Genomic DNA, 18,154 nt, shown 5'->3' with positions numbered 1-18,154 from the left:
ATACCACTCTTCTAATTGTTTAGCTTAGAGATTTTGAGCAATGATTTGCACGCTAAGAGGTAAGGAACTGAGGCAGGCACAAGGTAAGGGGATTAGAGTGACCTGAGGAGCTTTTTCAAAATGTACATGTTCAGATTTTCCTCTACTACCAGGGATTCCATTGTGCCCTCTCTTAAAAGATACTCTTTAAAATGTGATTCTTCTATCACTGTCTTCTTCACTTTCCTGTATAAGCCTACCTCATAGCATGTATCATGTTGCATTGCAAGGTAGATAGATGATACATAGTGTATGAGTCTCTTTTTTTGCTGCTATAACAAGTTACCCCAAAGCTTTTGTGGCTTAGAACAACATAAATTTATTATCTTCTAGTTCTGGAGGTCAGAAGTCTAAACTGGGTGTACAGGACTGCATGCCTTATAGAGACTCCAGGAGAGAATTCATCGTCTTACCTTTTCCAGCTCCGAGAGGTCACTTACATTCCTTGGCTCCAGGATCCTTTCTCTGTTTTCAAAGCCAGCAATGCAGCCTCTTCGCTTCATTCTGACCTCAAGTGTCCCTCTTACAAGGATCTTTCTGGTTACATTGTGCCTGTCTGGATAACCCAGGAAAATCTCCCCATCTCAAAATCCGTCCTTAACTTAATCACATTTGCAAAATTCTTTTTGCCATGTAAGTTCACATACTCAGAACTTCCAAGGGTTAGAATGTGGAAATCTTTGAGGGGCCATTATTCTGTCTACCACAGATGATTGATAGGTAGATGGATAGACAGACAGACAGACAGACAGATAGATAGATAGATAATACAGTTTTAAGTAGGGTTGCCCAGAATTAAGCAATTAAATGGGAAGGAGCAAATCAACCAAAAAAGATCAAAGGCCTGGCCTCAAAACCCCCGTGTCACGAACAATCAAATAGCTCATTCGGGTAAGAGAAGAGCAATATGGTAATGACCACATATCCAGTAAGACATGATATGTCTCATAAGAATGAATTAAGATTGCCTGGATAAGAAAATGTACCAACAAGTGGAAACTAAAGAGAGAGTTTAACTAATGCAACTTAAGAAGGAATTTTCATGTAGTCACAATGATGCAAAGATAAAATAGACTGCTTTGGAGAGAAATAAATTCCCTGGTATTAGTTCTGTTAAATTATATGACACTAATGACTATTTTATAGGGATGGTGCAAAAGAGAATTGAAAAGTAGAAAGGGAACTGAAGTAAATAAAATTTAATATCCCTTCCAACACAGCCCTCTGGGAACCCATAATGTGTTCATGTAACAAAAACTAATTAGGAATAAGTCATATCCTGTAGGAACCATCAGTATGCATGAGAGAGCGGACTGGCTGGGAGCTCGATTCTGGGCCTAGTGGATCTAGATTCAGATCCTGGCTCTGCACTGCCTCATCGGCAATTTATTCAATTTACCATCTTCCCAAGTGGAGGAATAAAACAAAAACAACATCAGCAAAAACCCCACAATCTGCGTCCACACAGGGTTGAAGACAAGTTTTACGGGCAGCGTGGGGGGTAACTTACATGATGTTGGCTGCCACAGCACAGCCTGAAACCACCATCATCACAGTCGCCTGGATCTGGTAATCAGGGTACAGCAGGCGTTCACATGCCAGGTACACCAACACCCCAGTCACCACCCAGACACACAAGATGGACAGCAGGGCACCAAGGATCTCTAGGGATTCAAGCACACAGATACCCGCAAACAAAGAATTTGTGAATCACTTTAACCTCCCAAGAGTCATAACCTTGACGCACCCCCCCCTCCCAAAGAGGCTTTAAACTGGTTCACTCAGTGATTCACAAAGCAAAAGTGTGGGTGGGTTTTAGCACTAAGATGAGACACTTTAATGTTGCATTCATAAAACAGCAGCATCTGAGTTCATTATGCTCCATATTACTAAGTAATTTCTAGCAAATTTTTAAAGCATATTAATTGCTATCTGCCATTGCTGTTTTCCTCGGGGATTTTAATTTAAACAGGTGCTAAAATGATTGAAACTTATTAGGAGATGAAATAATGAGACACAAAGAGTAAAATGTGTTTAGAAATTCTTAATTCCACCATAAAACACTTACAATTTGCCAGTACTGGTACCTTGTGTGGAATAAAATAGTAAAAAGGGAAGTCATCAGAGGGCACTTGATGAAATGAGTTTCATTTGCCAGCCCAATGTATTATAAACACAGAGGCAAGCTCAGAGGTATATCAACACTGACTGCATTTTAAGAGCAACTGTATGGAAAAGAAGTATGAGTGAAGACATTTACATTAATATTTAAAGGTAAGATAGTGGTCAGTCTGCAGGCTGAGTAAAGCACCTTTGCTCACTTAGGCGTTCCTTAACATCTCACCCTGATCTTTAACTTAGCCTTGTAGGTGGGTCCTAAAAGCCTACAAGGGTCTAGAAATCCCCTGGGAGTCAGTGGCCAGGCATATTCGGTACTTTTGGCCTTCCCTCTTTTAAAGCAGAACAACGTAATGTATTCTTTCCTTGTGTGGGGCTATTGTTTCCCAGACTTGAGTCATGTACACATAACCTTTCTGATTGTTACCACATCTGCATACCACCTGTCTTATTAGCTACTTAATATATTTTTTAATAAATTCACTTTTTATACCTAGCATCTTCCTAAACCAAACCACCCATGAAGTTACATGTGTGACAAGCTAGTTCGTTTTGACCTATGTGTCTATAGCGGTGCGGCCTCATATGGTAACCGTCTTCACGTGTGGCTGTTTCCATTTAAATTAAGTAAAATTAAAAATCCAGCTCTTCAGTAGCCGTAGCCACATGTAAAGTGCTCTATATTAGGGCACCTGGGTGGTTCAGTGGGTTGAGCATCTGACTCTTGATCTCAGCTCAGGTCCTGATCTCAGGGTCATGAGCTTAAACCCTGAACTGGGCATGGAACCTACTTTAAAAAAAATAAATAAAATTAAAAAGAAAACAAAATGTCCTATGGCCACATTTTACTCTATATTATAGAACATTTCTCTTGAAGCAGAGAGTTCTGCTGAACAGCACCGGTCTTTTAGAGCATCAATGCTCATTGGCTTCCATCACCAGGATGAGAAAATACAAGCAGTATTCTAAATTCTAAGTTCTGTCTGTGTTTACAAAACATCCTGTGTTTACAAAACAGCTTTGACCAGTAGTATCAGAAAGGGGAAAGTACATGTAAAAATGTGTACAGAAGAATGACAGGTACTCAGCCCAAGATACATGTTTTCCAAGCGTAGCACTGTTCAGGGACTGAAAAGCATCTTCAGATCACATTGTCACAAATTCTTTTTATTGATGTTTATTGCCTCATCTCTCCCTCTCCCTCTCCTTCTCTCTGAATGTTAAAGGAAAGGCATTTCGAAACACTTGTGATGATAAATTGTTTGGTGTGAAATTAGAACTTCTAGTAGTGTAAGCTTGAAAAACCACAGCCCACATTGTCAGTGTATAAGCTGTGGTCTGCATCTAGAGGCAGGTTTCATTGAAGGCTGGCTGTGTCCGCGTGCTGGCCACACTTGCTCTGCCCTAAATTCTCCTTCGCATTCCATTCTCGACTTACTGTGAGAAGTTCTTCAATCTCTCTAGCTGTCTTGGGTTCTCTGTACCTTAGTTTGCAGAATGGTAGAACCTTATCCCCGTCCTCCCTCCCAGAGGCACAGTAGCTTAACGGATGGTATCCTGGCCGTTACCACACGCTGAGACCCTTGGGCTGGGGCGTTTGCTAACGTGATACAAAAGTTCTTGTCCCATTGGAGTAGAGGTAGTGCAGTTAACCTGGCTTTTTGCCGAATCAACATTGAGAACACGTGTTCCCATGCACACATCCTTTGTATTCTGTGCGCCGATGTGCCTCTAAGGGATTTTTGAATGAGGCTCTGCTTTGTCTCTTCTGTTTTTATCCGTGGTTGGACTGTACAGCACTGCTTTGCCGTGAATGCTCAGTGGGTGAACTGTACCTGCCCGGTGCCATCCAAACGTCAGCTGCTTCGAAGGGGGCTTCGATGACAACCACAAGGAGAAGAGACTGAGCAGGAAACTGGTCAGGTCAATTAAGAGATGGGCAGCATCTGTGATGACAGCAAGACTCCCAGCAATGTGCCCACCTAGGGGATGCAGAATGTTACGTGGGACTAGGGCCCGAGAATGCAACTGGCTTCACATGCATACTAACCACAGTTGGTAAAAGATGCCACAGACTCACAAAACTTTATGAGAAAGGGTCTTAACATGGATTCAGTCTACCTCTTCTTCCCAATTTGACAAGAAACTGATATCAGATGTGAATATATAGAAATGCATTTCAAGGGAGCCACCATTCCTGGAAGAGCAAAGGTACAGAGACTGGAACGTGTGGAGCACATTTAGAGAACATCACAGTTAGACGGGGACATAAGAGTTCCAAAAGAATCCAAAAAGATGAGGCTGGAGAGGTGGGCGCTGGATTTGAAGACTCTTGCACTTGAGGCTGAGGACCTGGACTTCTGGTTTGTAACCCAGGGGTTGCAGTCTGGCACACAGCTGTGTCTGTATTTGACTTGTGATTTTACCATCATTTTTACCACTTCCTTCTACTCTACTAATTTATATTATCTATCCGAGTTCAGATCCCTATTATGAGTAGTGGGGAGCAGTAAAAGAAAGGGCAGGCACCTTCTGCGGGGGTCCTTGAGTGTAAATGACAACCCAGTAAAGCGTAGGAAGAGAACCCAAGCCGTGGCAGTCCTGCCTTGCCTTTCTTTGTATTTGGTTTGCCTTCTCTACCTCCTTCTAGTTCTCCTTCAAGAAAAGACCTCCAGCCTCCAAAATAGAAATCAGAAGAAATTTCTGTCTCTTCCTTCCCAACCAGGGCTCATTGCTGGAGATCAGTATTTATTGCTCTTAATGCTTCTTCCCCAACAAGAGCTATTGCTGACCCATTGTCCTCCTGGCAGCTGTTTATTGCCTGTGTACGACGAGGCGACAGAGACTATCAGTCACCAGCCCCTCCATCATCAGACTCACCTTGTCTCAACTAATGATTTTTAAAAATTACATAGATGGCTCATAATTGCAATAATCCCCACAGACCACTGGCTCTAGCTGTAGTTAATAACTGGTTTGTCAGAGTTTAATGGTCTGAAGCAAAGTAGTCTTCAAGCTTGTTACTGAGCTGTCAGTGCAAAAAATCAGAATGATTCATTAGCCAAAAAGCAACATTTTGCTAAGAAATCAGCTTTTCTTCCAGTTATCCTCTGATGTTGCTCTATCTGCCAACTCAGGTCTGATAATAAAGCTGTGTTAATAATGCATTATTTCTTACACGAAGAGTGGCCACATGCAGATTAGCAGCCGTCCACCATCGCAGCAAAGAACGATGGTGACCATTCCAGGTGCTGGGCTCAAATTGTAGCCTAAGTCAAGGAAATGGAGTCCTGTAGGGGCTCATCAACAGGCTTAACTGAATCAGGAGGCAACTGAGCGAGAAAAAGAACTTGCTTTGGAAGAAGCATATTTATGTGGAGGCCCGGAAAGTGAGAACCATCTTGCAACCATCATTGCTACTTATAAGAACAGTCCAGAAAACTGCGATCAATCATGCTGAATCCTATGGAGAAAACTGTGTGCAAGAGGTAGTTTCTGACTGATCTTGCGTTTGCTTCTGAAAGCCAGGGGTAGTATTGACAATGAACGCAGCCGTCCAGCCGGTATTACTGAGCCCTTGCTGTGCGCGGTACAGGGGTGGGGTATACAAAGAGAAACAAAGTTCAACACATCCCAGTCTCTGTCTTCAGTGATCTCATTGTCGCACATTCACTGGGCTGCAGACATGTGCAGTGGGCTAGAGGATCAGAAAACCACTCTCCTTGGGAGCATGAGGAGGTTTCTGCACAGGGAGGGATAAGACTGAGCTAGAAGGGAAGGGTTTCTCAGGAAGAGGTAAGAGCAGGAACAAAAACAGAGGGAAATGAAAGAAGATGGCGCCTTTATGGAAAAGCGAGAGGTGTGGAGTGTTGGAGGAATAACCAGAGATGAGAGTGGACATGTGGGTGGGGGACCCACTTGCCGGAAACTATGTCAGGGTAAAGAATTTGAATGTTGTCCTACGGGATAAGGGAATCTACTATGATTTTGAGGCAAGGTTGCGACATACTCAGATCTGTGTTGAAGAGAGGGATCTTTGCCGGCAATGTGGAGGCTGACCTGGAGGGAGGAGAAGCTGGGGGTTAAGGCACAGCAGTAATAGCCAAGGAAATACGATGAAGGCAAGAACGAAGGCAGGAGCGCTCATTTATGGATTACTGACAAGCTGGAGAAAGCAGTGTACTGGTAACAAGACAGGAGAGGCACTAAGGACTAAGTTCTGGAAACGCAGTCTTCTTAGGGCCTGTGGGGTGAGAGGACATCAGGGAAGCCACTGGGCCTGCATCTCCTACTCCCCTCAGGTTCAGAGTGGGTGTTAAGTGCACATGACATGCTCTGTGGAGAACAGAGACATAGTGACCGGAAGAAAAGAAGCAAATGTCTCCCTGACAACATTAGCCTGTGTCCCATTACTGGATGACACCACTGTCTGCTATTAATTCATATTTTTAAAACCCTTTAACTGTCTTATGAATAGCATTATTATACTCTGTAATAGTATATTAATAATATAGTAATAGCATTATTATACTATATAAAAACAAAATTAGACTATCAAAAACTCAATGCATGGGGTTATTACTTAACAAGTATTTAAAACACACCACAGTTTGCATAGGCGTGTTTGGACACTTCTTAAATTTTTCATACCAGGAACCTCAAAAAATATAAGTGGCCTAAGCGTCTGAGACACACTGACTGTAGGACAAAGTTAGCCTCCTTACTGGTAAAGCTTGTGGTCATCAAACCCCCCAGCCATCGCCGTCTCTAAGGAAGTTTTATACTCTGAGATACTTACTATCTTCCCCAGGCGGCTCCCAGCTCTGTTTTCCTGTCTAGCCACCTCCCGCGTCCTCCCTCTGTGCTTCACACTTTAAATAGTCCTCCTTCAGGATGTCTCTCTCTGACCATTCCCAATCGCTTCCAGTAATGGCCATCCTTGAGCTGATTTTTGTGAGCTCTCAGTGTCTATGTCTGTCTTTTGAAATAGGGATACACTTTTACATAGGCATGTTAAGGCCTTTCCATAATTAGGAATTTTTACAAGTCGTCAGGAAGACGTCCCAATTCGACAGGTTCAAAGGCCCCTTGACAGTCGACACACTAATGCTCAGAGCCTCTTTAATTCCTTCCACCAACCTGCTCTGTGGCCAGTTCTCTCTGGAAACACAGCCCTATGACCTGGCTCTCCCCTGTTCCAAATGTCAGTTATTCCGCGAGGCCTGCAGAATTAATCCAGATTCTCCAGCTAGGCCTCATGGTCTTTCTTGAACCCCAAGTACCACTCTAGTTCTATTCTGCACTCGTCCTGTTTTATCTTCCATCACTGACTTAGATAGATCTTCGAAAGGTCCAGTTGTAGGTCATAGATGCCTAAGTCAACCGGGCTTCAACCACAACGCCCGAATGATAATTTATTGGCTCACACAACTGAGAACACATCAGGGTGGGACTGGATCAAGTGCAGCCTAATCCTAAGGTTCCAGAAACGTTTGGGGAGCTTTGTTCTGTCTCTGACCATTGCTATTTATTGTCTTGCTGAAGACAGACTACCTCACCCTTAGCAAGAAAGGTTGGACTCTGGAAGCTCCAGGTTTACATCATTTCAGCAGAGTGTTTGTACAGGATAGAGAACTGTTCTCCCCCGCCCCCCGCCTAGCCTCCCTATAAAAAAGACCCAGAGACTGAATAATCTCTCTTGGCATCTCATACCCAGCCTTGCCTCTGAGATTGAGTTTCTTGGTCCAGGAGGACCAGAACTGCAGTGACCACAGTGAGTAGCAGGAAGCTTCCTGAATAGGCAATCCCTGACCGCTACAAACAGTGGCCCCCAAATGCAGCTACACATCAAGAATCACTTGATTTGCTTTCTAAGAATACAGATTTCCTGTCCTATTGCCGACCTACCCACTTAAAATCTTCCCAGGCCAGGCTGATATTTTCTACCCCCTGGACCGCAGCAGTAGTCAGGTGCTTCTCCTCAGGACCCTCCCTCTGGAAGGCCTTTTTCGTCTCCCTCTTAGCCACTTTTCAGTTCCTACACAAACTTTAAGGCCTGTCTCAAATCCCATACCCTGTATGAGGACCTCCTGGGTTCCCAAAAGTGACCTGAGAATCACAATCGCTTTCTCTGACCTGGTCAAGAATGGCTTCAGGTGAGGTCTGGTTGGGGTCCTGAATGAAGATCAGGGTTTTGATCTTTTGAGGAGAGGCCTTTTCCATTGAAATAAGAAGACATAAGCAAAAGCTACAGAGACTTTAAGATACAATGGTTATTTTGCACAGGATGGATAAATAGCCAAAACAGAAGAGTCATGTAGTGACGTAGTACAAGAAAGAGATTGATGGTCGGTTTGGCAGCGACATGGTGGAATGATTTGAAAGTCAAAATTAGAATTTTTCATTTTTTCCAGAATGCCAGAGCATTCGAATATGTTGATCTCTTTTCACTCAGGGTAGCCAAGTGGGCCCTAGCACAGAGGGAGCCCCTGAAGCAGCCTTTCCCAGCCACAACACACTTGTGGGTCTACCCCAGTACTCAGTAATGTTTTCTGTGCTTGCCGTGATGGGGGAAACGTTGTGAAGCACTGAACTCGACAAAGAGGAGCCAATGAAGAATTCTGAAGACGGATTTAACACGATGAGAGCAATGTTTTAGGGAAATCAGTTCAAAACCAATGCAGCTGAAATTCCAAATGAGTCTGTCAGTATCCACTTAATTCCTTTACTGACAACATTACTTTCTTCTGGCTCTAAACTGAAGCCAGATTAGAACTTACGGACTAATTAATGATTAAAAATGAGAGGGAAGTGGGAGATTGATTTGCTTACTCCAAGTGAATAGATTTTCATCCCCCCTCCCCTAAAAATATAAGTCATTTTAAAGCAACATGACAGGGCATAGGAAAGGTACAAGGAGAAAAATGAGTTTTATGAATGAGAGACCATCTCATTTCAGACTGTTGATTAGACATCAGCTGGGGAGAAGACGCCATCTGTTCTCAGCATCTACATGGATTCTGGGGAAAGCAGAGGAAGAAAGTAGCGGGGAGAACAAGCCAGTTTCTACATCTTGCGGAGCTGTGTTTGCATGCAGTGGTGCCAGGACTTTGTCTGGAAAGCTATGAATTTCCAGAACATCACCTTTCTAAGACACATTTTGAATAGGTTTTTTTTTTTATTTTCCATTTTATCCATCTCTTACATGAGCAATAGAATACTCTCCACAATCTTAGGAATTTAACTAATAAAAAGGAATATACCTCTGGCATAAATGACACCAGATTTTCCAAGTGAATTTTCAAATTGGAACTACTCAAAGTAAATTCTTTGCAACTTCATCAAGCTGTGATGTTGGTTCCTTCAAAAGACTTACCCTGGCTCTAGAAATTATATGGTATCAATTGTTTTTATAATCTTTGACTGGAAAGTTATTTGTCAACCCTGGATTTTTCTTGGACTGGATGAGTCTAAGTTCTTTTCCAGTTTTCAAAAGGTATAAAAGTCTGAGTATGAATATAGAGGCCATAAGACTCCAGCTGTTTAAGAAACCAATTAATTCTGATTGTTAGCCATGATTGTGGCTAACCAAACCAAACAAACAAACAAACAAACAAAACCCAAAAAGCAAAACAAAAACAAAAACTTAGCAGGTTCTGTTTTCCTCCAGTCTTAGATTATTATTAATTTAGCCCACCTTTTGGGTAACAGAAAATGAAGCCAAAATATTGGTAAGAGTGTAACAGTTAATTATGGGAATGGAGTAATAGTAGCTTATGATACTATATGCCAGGTAGTTCCTAGTGTTCTTTTTTTATTTGGGGGGAGAATAATAAATAAGATACATTGCATATCAAAACTTTCAGATTGAGTTCACAGCTAAATATAATTTTATTATTAGTGAAAAGAAAGGCTAAAAATAATCAGAGAAGGATATAACTCAAGATATTAAGATATACAGTAAGACTACAACCCTGAGGAAAGATAGAAGAAGCAACAAATATTTTTAAAGCCAAAATTGTGAATTAAAAACAGAAGAAAAATTTAGATAATAGTATATTCCCTCCCTCTCTCTCTCTCTCTCTCTCTCTATATATATATATATACATACACACACACACACACACACACATATATAGATAATATAAAGAAGCTAGACATCTATCAAGTTAAATCAAGGAAAAGAAAATATGTAAACAGTATTAAAATGAGAATGTAGCTAGAATAAACAAGAGAATATTAATATGAGACTGTCATGTTCCAATGTATGGTAATAAATTGGAAAATTTCTGTGAGATGGCTGATTTTGGAAAAACATAAATGACCAAAATTTACTGGAGAAGTAGAAATTTTAAGTACGTCAAAAAGTGAGGAAGAAGCTAATAAATATATTTTAAAAATTATTTCCAAGAATGTCTCCAAAGGTAGATAATTTGCCAGGGACTTCTTTAAAAAAAATGGAAGAGATAATTACAGTGTTATATAAATCATTTCCATTTTTTTAAGATAAAGGTAATATTAAAACTAAACTTTTCATTTTAATATGCATAACTGTACTTCAAAAACTTAGAAAAATAGCTCCAAACAGAAAACCATCAATTTTAATTACCAATAAAGATAAAAAAATCCTAATGAAAATATGAGTGATCCAGATTGAGCAATGCATTGAAAGAATGGTCCACCACAATCTATTTGAGAGGCACTGTAATGACAGTTTTAGGAATTTGAGCCCCTGAATTCAGACTGCCTGCCCTCTTACAAGTAGAGTACTTAAGTCTGCATTTCTGGTTCTTCATCCACATAGTGCAATTAATAGTTGGAGGACCTACCTCTCAGGGATTTCAACAGGATTAAGTAAGTAACACAATGACAAGCACTTATCACAGTTCCTGGCACATAATAAGCATTAAGTAGATATTAGTTATTATCATAATGCTAGAAATGCAAAGACCGTATTATATAAGGAAATCTCTGAATAGAAAACATATCAACAATGTGTCAAAAAATTTTTGAGTACGTTTATAAGAAAAGATACTTGATAAAGGTCAACAAGTTCCTTGATTATTTGTTAATCATTTAAAAACTAGGGGAAAAACCCACTTCATTTACATAATGAAAATACTTAACCTCATTATTTAAAAAAATAAAATAAATAAATAAAATCTAAAAAAAAAATAACCTCTCAGGAAACATTTCACTTAACAGTTAAATAGTTGAACAGAAGAACTGATTTAGCATAGATATTATTTAACATGATAAAAATATGAAACATACAAAAGAAGAGATATAATTATTGAAAAAGAAGAGAAATATGTTTTTTGCACAAGAGATTGTTATCTCGTGGGGGAGGTGGATGGATGAGAGAGGAACAAAGAAAATGGTTTAAGATACATTTAGAATGAAAATAATGCAAATACACTGATGAGTATAAAATCAATATGCAAAATGGAAAACATTCCAGAATACCAGAAGTAACCACCTAGAAAAGAGGACATGCAAAAAGGAAGACCCCACTCACCTCCAGAAGGAATAAACCAAATATATCTAAATAACCCTGGCAAGAAATGGGCTGCCCCTATATTAAAACAAACAAATAAGCCAACTAACTAAAATCACAAAACATATGAGAGATATAGAGTTTTTAGATAAATGGAGAAAGTTACCATATTCCTAGAGGAGAAAATTGAGTATTCTAAAAAGATTTGTATTTCCAAATTAACTTACATATCAATAAAATCATAATCTGATTTTGGAGAGAAAACACAATTGTTCTCATGTTTAATTAGAGTAATAAACAGAAATAAATGAACTTTTCCTTTTTTCTGTTAAACAAGGAATAATGGGGAAAAGAACAACAGATATTACAACATATAAATCTACATTAATTAAATATGTTACTAGTAACAAAGAAGAACAACACAGATCAATGAAACACCTTAGAACCAAACCCTTATTCTTTATAAAATATTGATGAATGATTAAAGAAACATCAAAAATCAATGGAAGGAATAATTAATTATTCCAGAAATAATGCTGAAAACTTTTTTAGTTATTTAGAAAAAGAATTTTTAGTCCTTGGAGTGTATCTAATCCCACATTGATTTAAAATTAAATGCAAAAAATTGAAGAACAAAATGGTATTTATCTTCTCAGTAGATGGGGACCAAAGCACTAACATAGTGAAAGAGCAATAAAAGAAGTTAGCTCGAAATGGAATGTTTGGTACAATTACATATATAAAATTTAAAACTTATCCACATCAAACCAAAAATTAAAAAGTAAACAATAAACTGAAAAAGTACTTATAATGAACATAAAAAAGTTCAATATCCTAACTATATAAAGAGTCCCTGGAGATCAATATAGAGATTATAAAGTATTAAAAAACAAGTGAACAGGAGACATTAAGAGACAAGCAGGAAATGCATCAACAAAGGGAAATATGGATTACTAATAAGCATGCAAAAAATATTCTAATGGTAACCGAAAAAATGAATAATAAAATAAAGCTATTCACCTATACATTAACAAAGATACTCAAAAGATTAAAATAAGCTCTGGCAAAGATTTGGAGAATCATTCTTACATACGGCAGGCAGACATATGAATTGTTTTAAGCTTTCTGGATAGCAGTTTGGCAATATGCATCAAGAAGTAATAAAAATATTTGTGTCCTTCAATCATATTTTCCACTGTTAGGAATCTCTTTCAAGGGATTAACCAGAGAGGCAGGGAGACTTTTATTCATGAGTTTTCACTGAGCATTGTCCATAGCAGGAAAAAAAAAAAAAAAACTCCCTAAATTTCTAACAATAGAGAGATGGTTATGTAAATCACAGTGGAGTGTATTATAGAATATTATTCAGGCATAAAAAGGGTTTTGAAGAATATTTGATGGCATGGTCAAAAGCATTCAGTATGCCCTCAGTTATGTTTAAAAAAGCTGAGTTATGAATAGAAAAAGATATTGTACAAAAATACTCCACAATGTTATTAGAGGATATTACTCAAATGTGGGATGGTGATGAATTTTATTTTGTTTCCTAATATTTTCCACCTTATCTATAATGAGCATATTGTTACTCAGTACTTACAAAAAATATGAAATCTTTCTTTCAAAGGAGAACTTACATAACTGTCCACAGTGATGCAGGGTTTTGTGTGTTTGCTTGTTGAATCAGAGAAGTCTTTTTAAGTAATACTCACCCACGATCTCTGCAATCATGAAAACGAAGCATATTCCCGAAGCAGCACAGAGTTTCCACTTGGCATAGACTTGCTCGTTTGCTCTGTTCTCTGTGGCCTTGGAGTTGCTGTGGCAGTGATAGATGGCTCCTGACTCCAGCTCTTCTGGCTTCTCTCCAGGACATTGATCTTTATTCAAGGATTTCTGCTGGAGTTCCACACTATGGATGAGTTTGACAGAAGCAAGATGTGAACGTGGTTGCAAACAAACACCTCACTGACAGCCCTGCCTCTTCTCAGAACTGATAGTAGGACATCTGCTAACGAGCTGGGAAGTTGCTGTTCACAGCTCCTTCCACAAGAAATATCAAGTGTAAGGAACAAGCAAGAAATTTCCTTCTGAATTCTCAGCTACTAAGGTTTTGCTTTTATTCGGTCAAGGTCTTATTCAGTCTATACCAGCAGTGATTAAGAGATGTCAGAGGAACAGGAGAAGGGAAGCAGATACACTTTGATGCATTTCCTTCCACATTACCGCACTTTGAAAAGATTTTGGACCCTGTGTTACAAATTTTAAATGGGGGAGGGGCAGGGCAATGTTGGATATGCGTGCAGGAGCCAGCTTGATGATTCAAATACTCACTATTAAATGCCAAAACTCTTCCTTTCTTCTCCACAGCAACACTGTTAATAGATCATAGCACTTTCTCCTGCTGAGTCCATGTGGGCTCTTAGAAACCTTCTTAACACAGCTTTGCCCACAATCTCTATCCATCTGTCAAAGCTGTATTGGGAGTTGAACTTACTTACACTTCCTGAAGCAGGCAGGACTTACCCGTTCTTCTCAAATATAAAGCATTATTTAGAGCCATGTATAGAACTCTAGAGTTTCATGGATGGCAAGATTGTAGATAACATTCAGTCCAATTCCATAGTTTCTTAGCTGAAGTAATCAAGGTTCAGAGAGGTTAAGTAATTGCCTGGGGCCAAATAACCAGGAAGCAGCAGAACTGGGATTCTAAGCCCAGTGTTTTTTCCACGTGGCTCCACCCTGCCTCCTACCTGAGCCTCAGAACACCTAAAACCAATCTCTACTGATGCCAATATCAATGTCCACAGATCTTGCGCTGGTCAGACATTCATTTTTTTAGCAAACTTATTGGAAGACATTAATAAGATTCTTAGAATGAACTTAGCATTCATGACTTTGAAACGTATAAAAAGAAAAATAAAATCACCACCACTTGAAGAGCTCATTTGTCTTATCACCATCTGGAATTAAAGGTCTGAAGGTTTTGGCTTAGATGATGATAATTATTATGACACTAATTATCATTATATTTGTGTTTTTCTTGAATAAACTAACATATATATTCATTACAGAAAATCTAGAATTACAGAAAAGCACAAAACAAAGGGAAGAATCACTGGTAACCTTACCTCCAAAAGACAACTATTACTGATATTTTGTTGTTTAGCTTTGTAATATATAAACACACTTTTTTTTACTTAAAGTCCATAATAAATTAGGGTATTTTTGGTTACAAGAACTGAAAACAAAGCTCATGCTATTAAATGGGAATTACTGGTTCTGCAACTGAAAACATCAAGATATATCAGGATTTAACCTGATTTAGGAAGATTCCAGATGCATCACTCTGCATTCTCAAGTGCACTTCAACTGCAGGATGGTTTTCCTCATGATAGTGGAATGGTTGCCCAAGGTCATCAGGAGTTGTGCACCTGCCTTTTCTTATATAGGGAGAGAGAGTGTCCATTCCCAACTCCTAAACAAGAGTCCTGAGTTGCATGCTGATTTGACCAAATAAGAACCAACCTTTATAGCCAGAGGCATATGGATGGGCTAATTGGCTTAGACCTTGTATAATCAGATTGGCTAAACCCTACCATGCTGACTCCTGGAGCTGAGGTTGGGGTAGATGCTACTCAAATCATATGGCTGCAAGTCGGTGGGGAAGGGCTGGAATGGATTATGGATGAAATGATGTGTCACCAAAGGATCCTACAAAAGATACAGCTTTGGAACCTGATTCTTAGCTATATGGATTGTTGACATTTTCTCAATTTATTAAATATTGTACATTATTATTTTTAACATATAGAGAGCACTGTATTTAATATAAATATGTGAGACACAATGAGCTGATTTCCTGTTATTAAACAATTCATTCTTTTCCAATTATTTGCTCATACAAGTGGGGCTGTTGATCTTTATAGTTAATCTTTACTCAGTGTATTGAAATTGGATGCAATGTGTTCATCTGTGTGTTTGTGTGTATTTTATGGGGGAGGGATGCAAGAGCCCACAGTCTTCACTGGGCTCCTAAAAGGGTCTGTAATCCCCCCAAAACTTAAAAAACTAAAATTAAAATACATTTCTCATTACCTCTTTAGAGCAAAGTGGTCTGGGTACCTACACGTGCAGAACAGGCTCTTAATCTAAAAAATGATGTGAATTCTGAGAAGAATTTCAAGGAAGTTCTAGAAAGCAAATGCTATGATGCATCAAAAAATGAATTGTGAATAAAGCACCATAGATTCCATGAATTCAAAGATGGCTGAAGCTCTGAAGAATAGGAATAATAGGCCAGAGGAGAAGAAGTTACTGTAGCAGCAAAGAAAAAAAGGGGGACTAGCAGGAGAAATAGGGAAATATTCAAACATTTTCTTGCAATAGCCTACAACTTTGAGCTCATTTCTTAAAATACTAATTAGAGAATGGAGCTTTGTTTTGTGATCTTGGAGAAGCTTTTCTTTTTTCTTTTCTTTTTTTTTTTTTTTTTTTTTTTTTTTTTTTTTTTTTTTTTTTTGATGGTAGAAGTTAAACCCCTTTGTTTCTGTGTCTCTAAAGTAGAGCTGGTAATACTTTTCACCCTCTTATTTCATATGTTGACTAAATAAAATCACTTCTATTTTGTGCTTTCACATCACTTCTCCCAAGAACCTCAAATCTGTATTGCTGTGAGAAGAGGCGACGAAAGCTCAGGTCCCACCATGCATATCCAGTACCTCATGTGTTCATTCATTCAGCAAATTTGTACTGCACGCCTGCAATGTGTCTGCACTATCAGAGGTGCTAGTGGATACCGTGGTCTCTGAGACAACGTTCCTGACCTCAGAAGCTTGTATCTTAGCAGAGGGGGACAAACAGTAAGCCAGCCGATAATCACAGAGGCTGTGTAGTATAATGGTCAGTGATCGGGGATAGAAGATGGGGCTACTTTAAATAGAGCCTTAACGGGAGGCACCTCTGTAGAGATAACTCTGCAGTGAGTTCAAAGATAACCAGGAGTAGACCGACATGGAAGAGAAACATCTCAAGTGGACGGTATTGCTGGTGCAAAGGCACAAAGGCGAGAAAGAGATTGTCCTGTTCAAAAGCTCACTTTGACAGAAAGGGAACTACGTAGGTGGCCACTGTGGGATGAAGAAAGAGTGACATTGGGTGACGTCAGAGAAGTAGGCAGAAATTAGATCATACAGAAATATGAACCATTAGAAAGGGTTTCCTTTTACTTCCAAGTCTGCAGGAAGGAAGTTGGAAAGTTTTAAGCAGGGAAGAAACATTATGTGGTTCACATTTCTAAAATGATCACTTCGGGTGATGCTTGGAAGGCTTGAGTATAAAGAGGCAAAACATAGAGACCATTTAGGAGGTGGCTGAAGCATAGATGGTGGCGATTTGGACCAGTGCAGTGACAAGGAAAATGGGAAGAAGTATCCATATCTGAGGGTTGTTTGGGAGGTAGCATCAACGGGACATACTAATTAATAGCATTAGTTAGGGGGGAATAAGGGAAGGGTGGGACTCAAGGATTCCTCATGGATTTCTGGTGACAACAGCTAGGTGAAGGGCATGCCAGTTTCCGAGATGGGCTGAGTGGATGACAGTACAGCGAGAAAGTTGAGAATTTGGGCTGACATCCCATTGCTAAGTCGATGCCAGCTTTACCACTCACTAATTGTATGACAGTAAGAAAACAGCATAACCTCTCTGTGCCTCAATTTCCTCACCTGCAAAATGGGGATAATGATAACACCTTTCTCATAGGGTAGCTTTTTGAGATTTTAGCTAATTCATATAAACACTTCAGAGTGTGTTTGGAAAAAGATAAATGCACAAAAAATGTGAATTTTTTAGCCTACCATTTTCACATTACATGATTATCATGGTTCTTCAGAAGCAATAAAGGAAGTTGCACTGTGAAATAACTTAAGGCTAGGGGTGCCTGGGTGTCTCAGTTGGTTAAGCATGGGACTCTTGGGGTCTGCCTCTTGGTTTCTACTCAGGTTATGATCTCATGGTCCTGGGATTGAGCCCTAGTAGGGCTCGCACTCAGGGCGGAGTCTGCTTCATATTCTCTCTTCCCCCTCTCACTCACTCTTTCTCAAATAAATAATAAATAAAATCTTTTAAAAAGAAATTGGCAACTTTAAGAAAAAAATGTTTAAGAACTCTAAGCTAAGCATTTTTATGACAGAGCTTGAATAAGCAAAAAGCAAGCTTTTCTTTTGTTTCCCCTTTGTCCATATCCATTATTCTAGATTCTACTCCAGTGACAATAAGGCATACAAATCATCAGTTTTGTATGAATTAACCCTGGGAATTGACCCTCTCTTCTTAAGGAAAGGATAAATATCAAAGAGGGAGAAAACATCCATAAATCCCTTAGTTCCTGGCCTGTTTCCCCTACTCAACCACTTACCTTTGTCTGCACTAGAATGAGTCCTATGTATTCAGTGCCTGGGACCTTGTCTGGAACACAGGAACCATTCAGTACAAATTTGTTGA

General features: G+C 39.4%; 1 protein-coding gene across 1 annotated transcript in view; it reads right to left on the bottom strand.

Annotated features, from left to right (window-relative positions):
• The window catches only part of SLC30A8 (solute carrier family 30 member 8), a 34,638-nt gene that overhangs the window by 9,594 nt on the left and 6,890 nt on the right, over positions 1-18,154 (bottom strand). The window contains exons 2-4 of the mRNA XM_026495532.2: positions 13,363-13,562; positions 3,993-4,139; positions 1,550-1,703 (exon numbers count right to left, since the gene is read on the bottom strand). Coding sequence (XP_026351317.1) covers positions 1,550-1,703; positions 3,993-4,139; positions 13,363-13,562 — 501 coding nt within the window. The remainder of the gene's footprint in view (positions 1-1,549; positions 1,704-3,992; positions 4,140-13,362; positions 13,563-18,154) is intronic.

This window comes from Ursus arctos, unplaced genomic scaffold, assembly GCF_023065955.2.
Source record: "Ursus arctos isolate Adak ecotype North America unplaced genomic scaffold, UrsArc2.0 scaffold_6, whole genome shotgun sequence".
Classification (NCBI taxonomy): domain Eukaryota; kingdom Metazoa; phylum Chordata; class Mammalia; order Carnivora; family Ursidae; genus Ursus; species Ursus arctos.
This window is presented reverse-complemented; position numbering and strand designations above follow the sequence as displayed.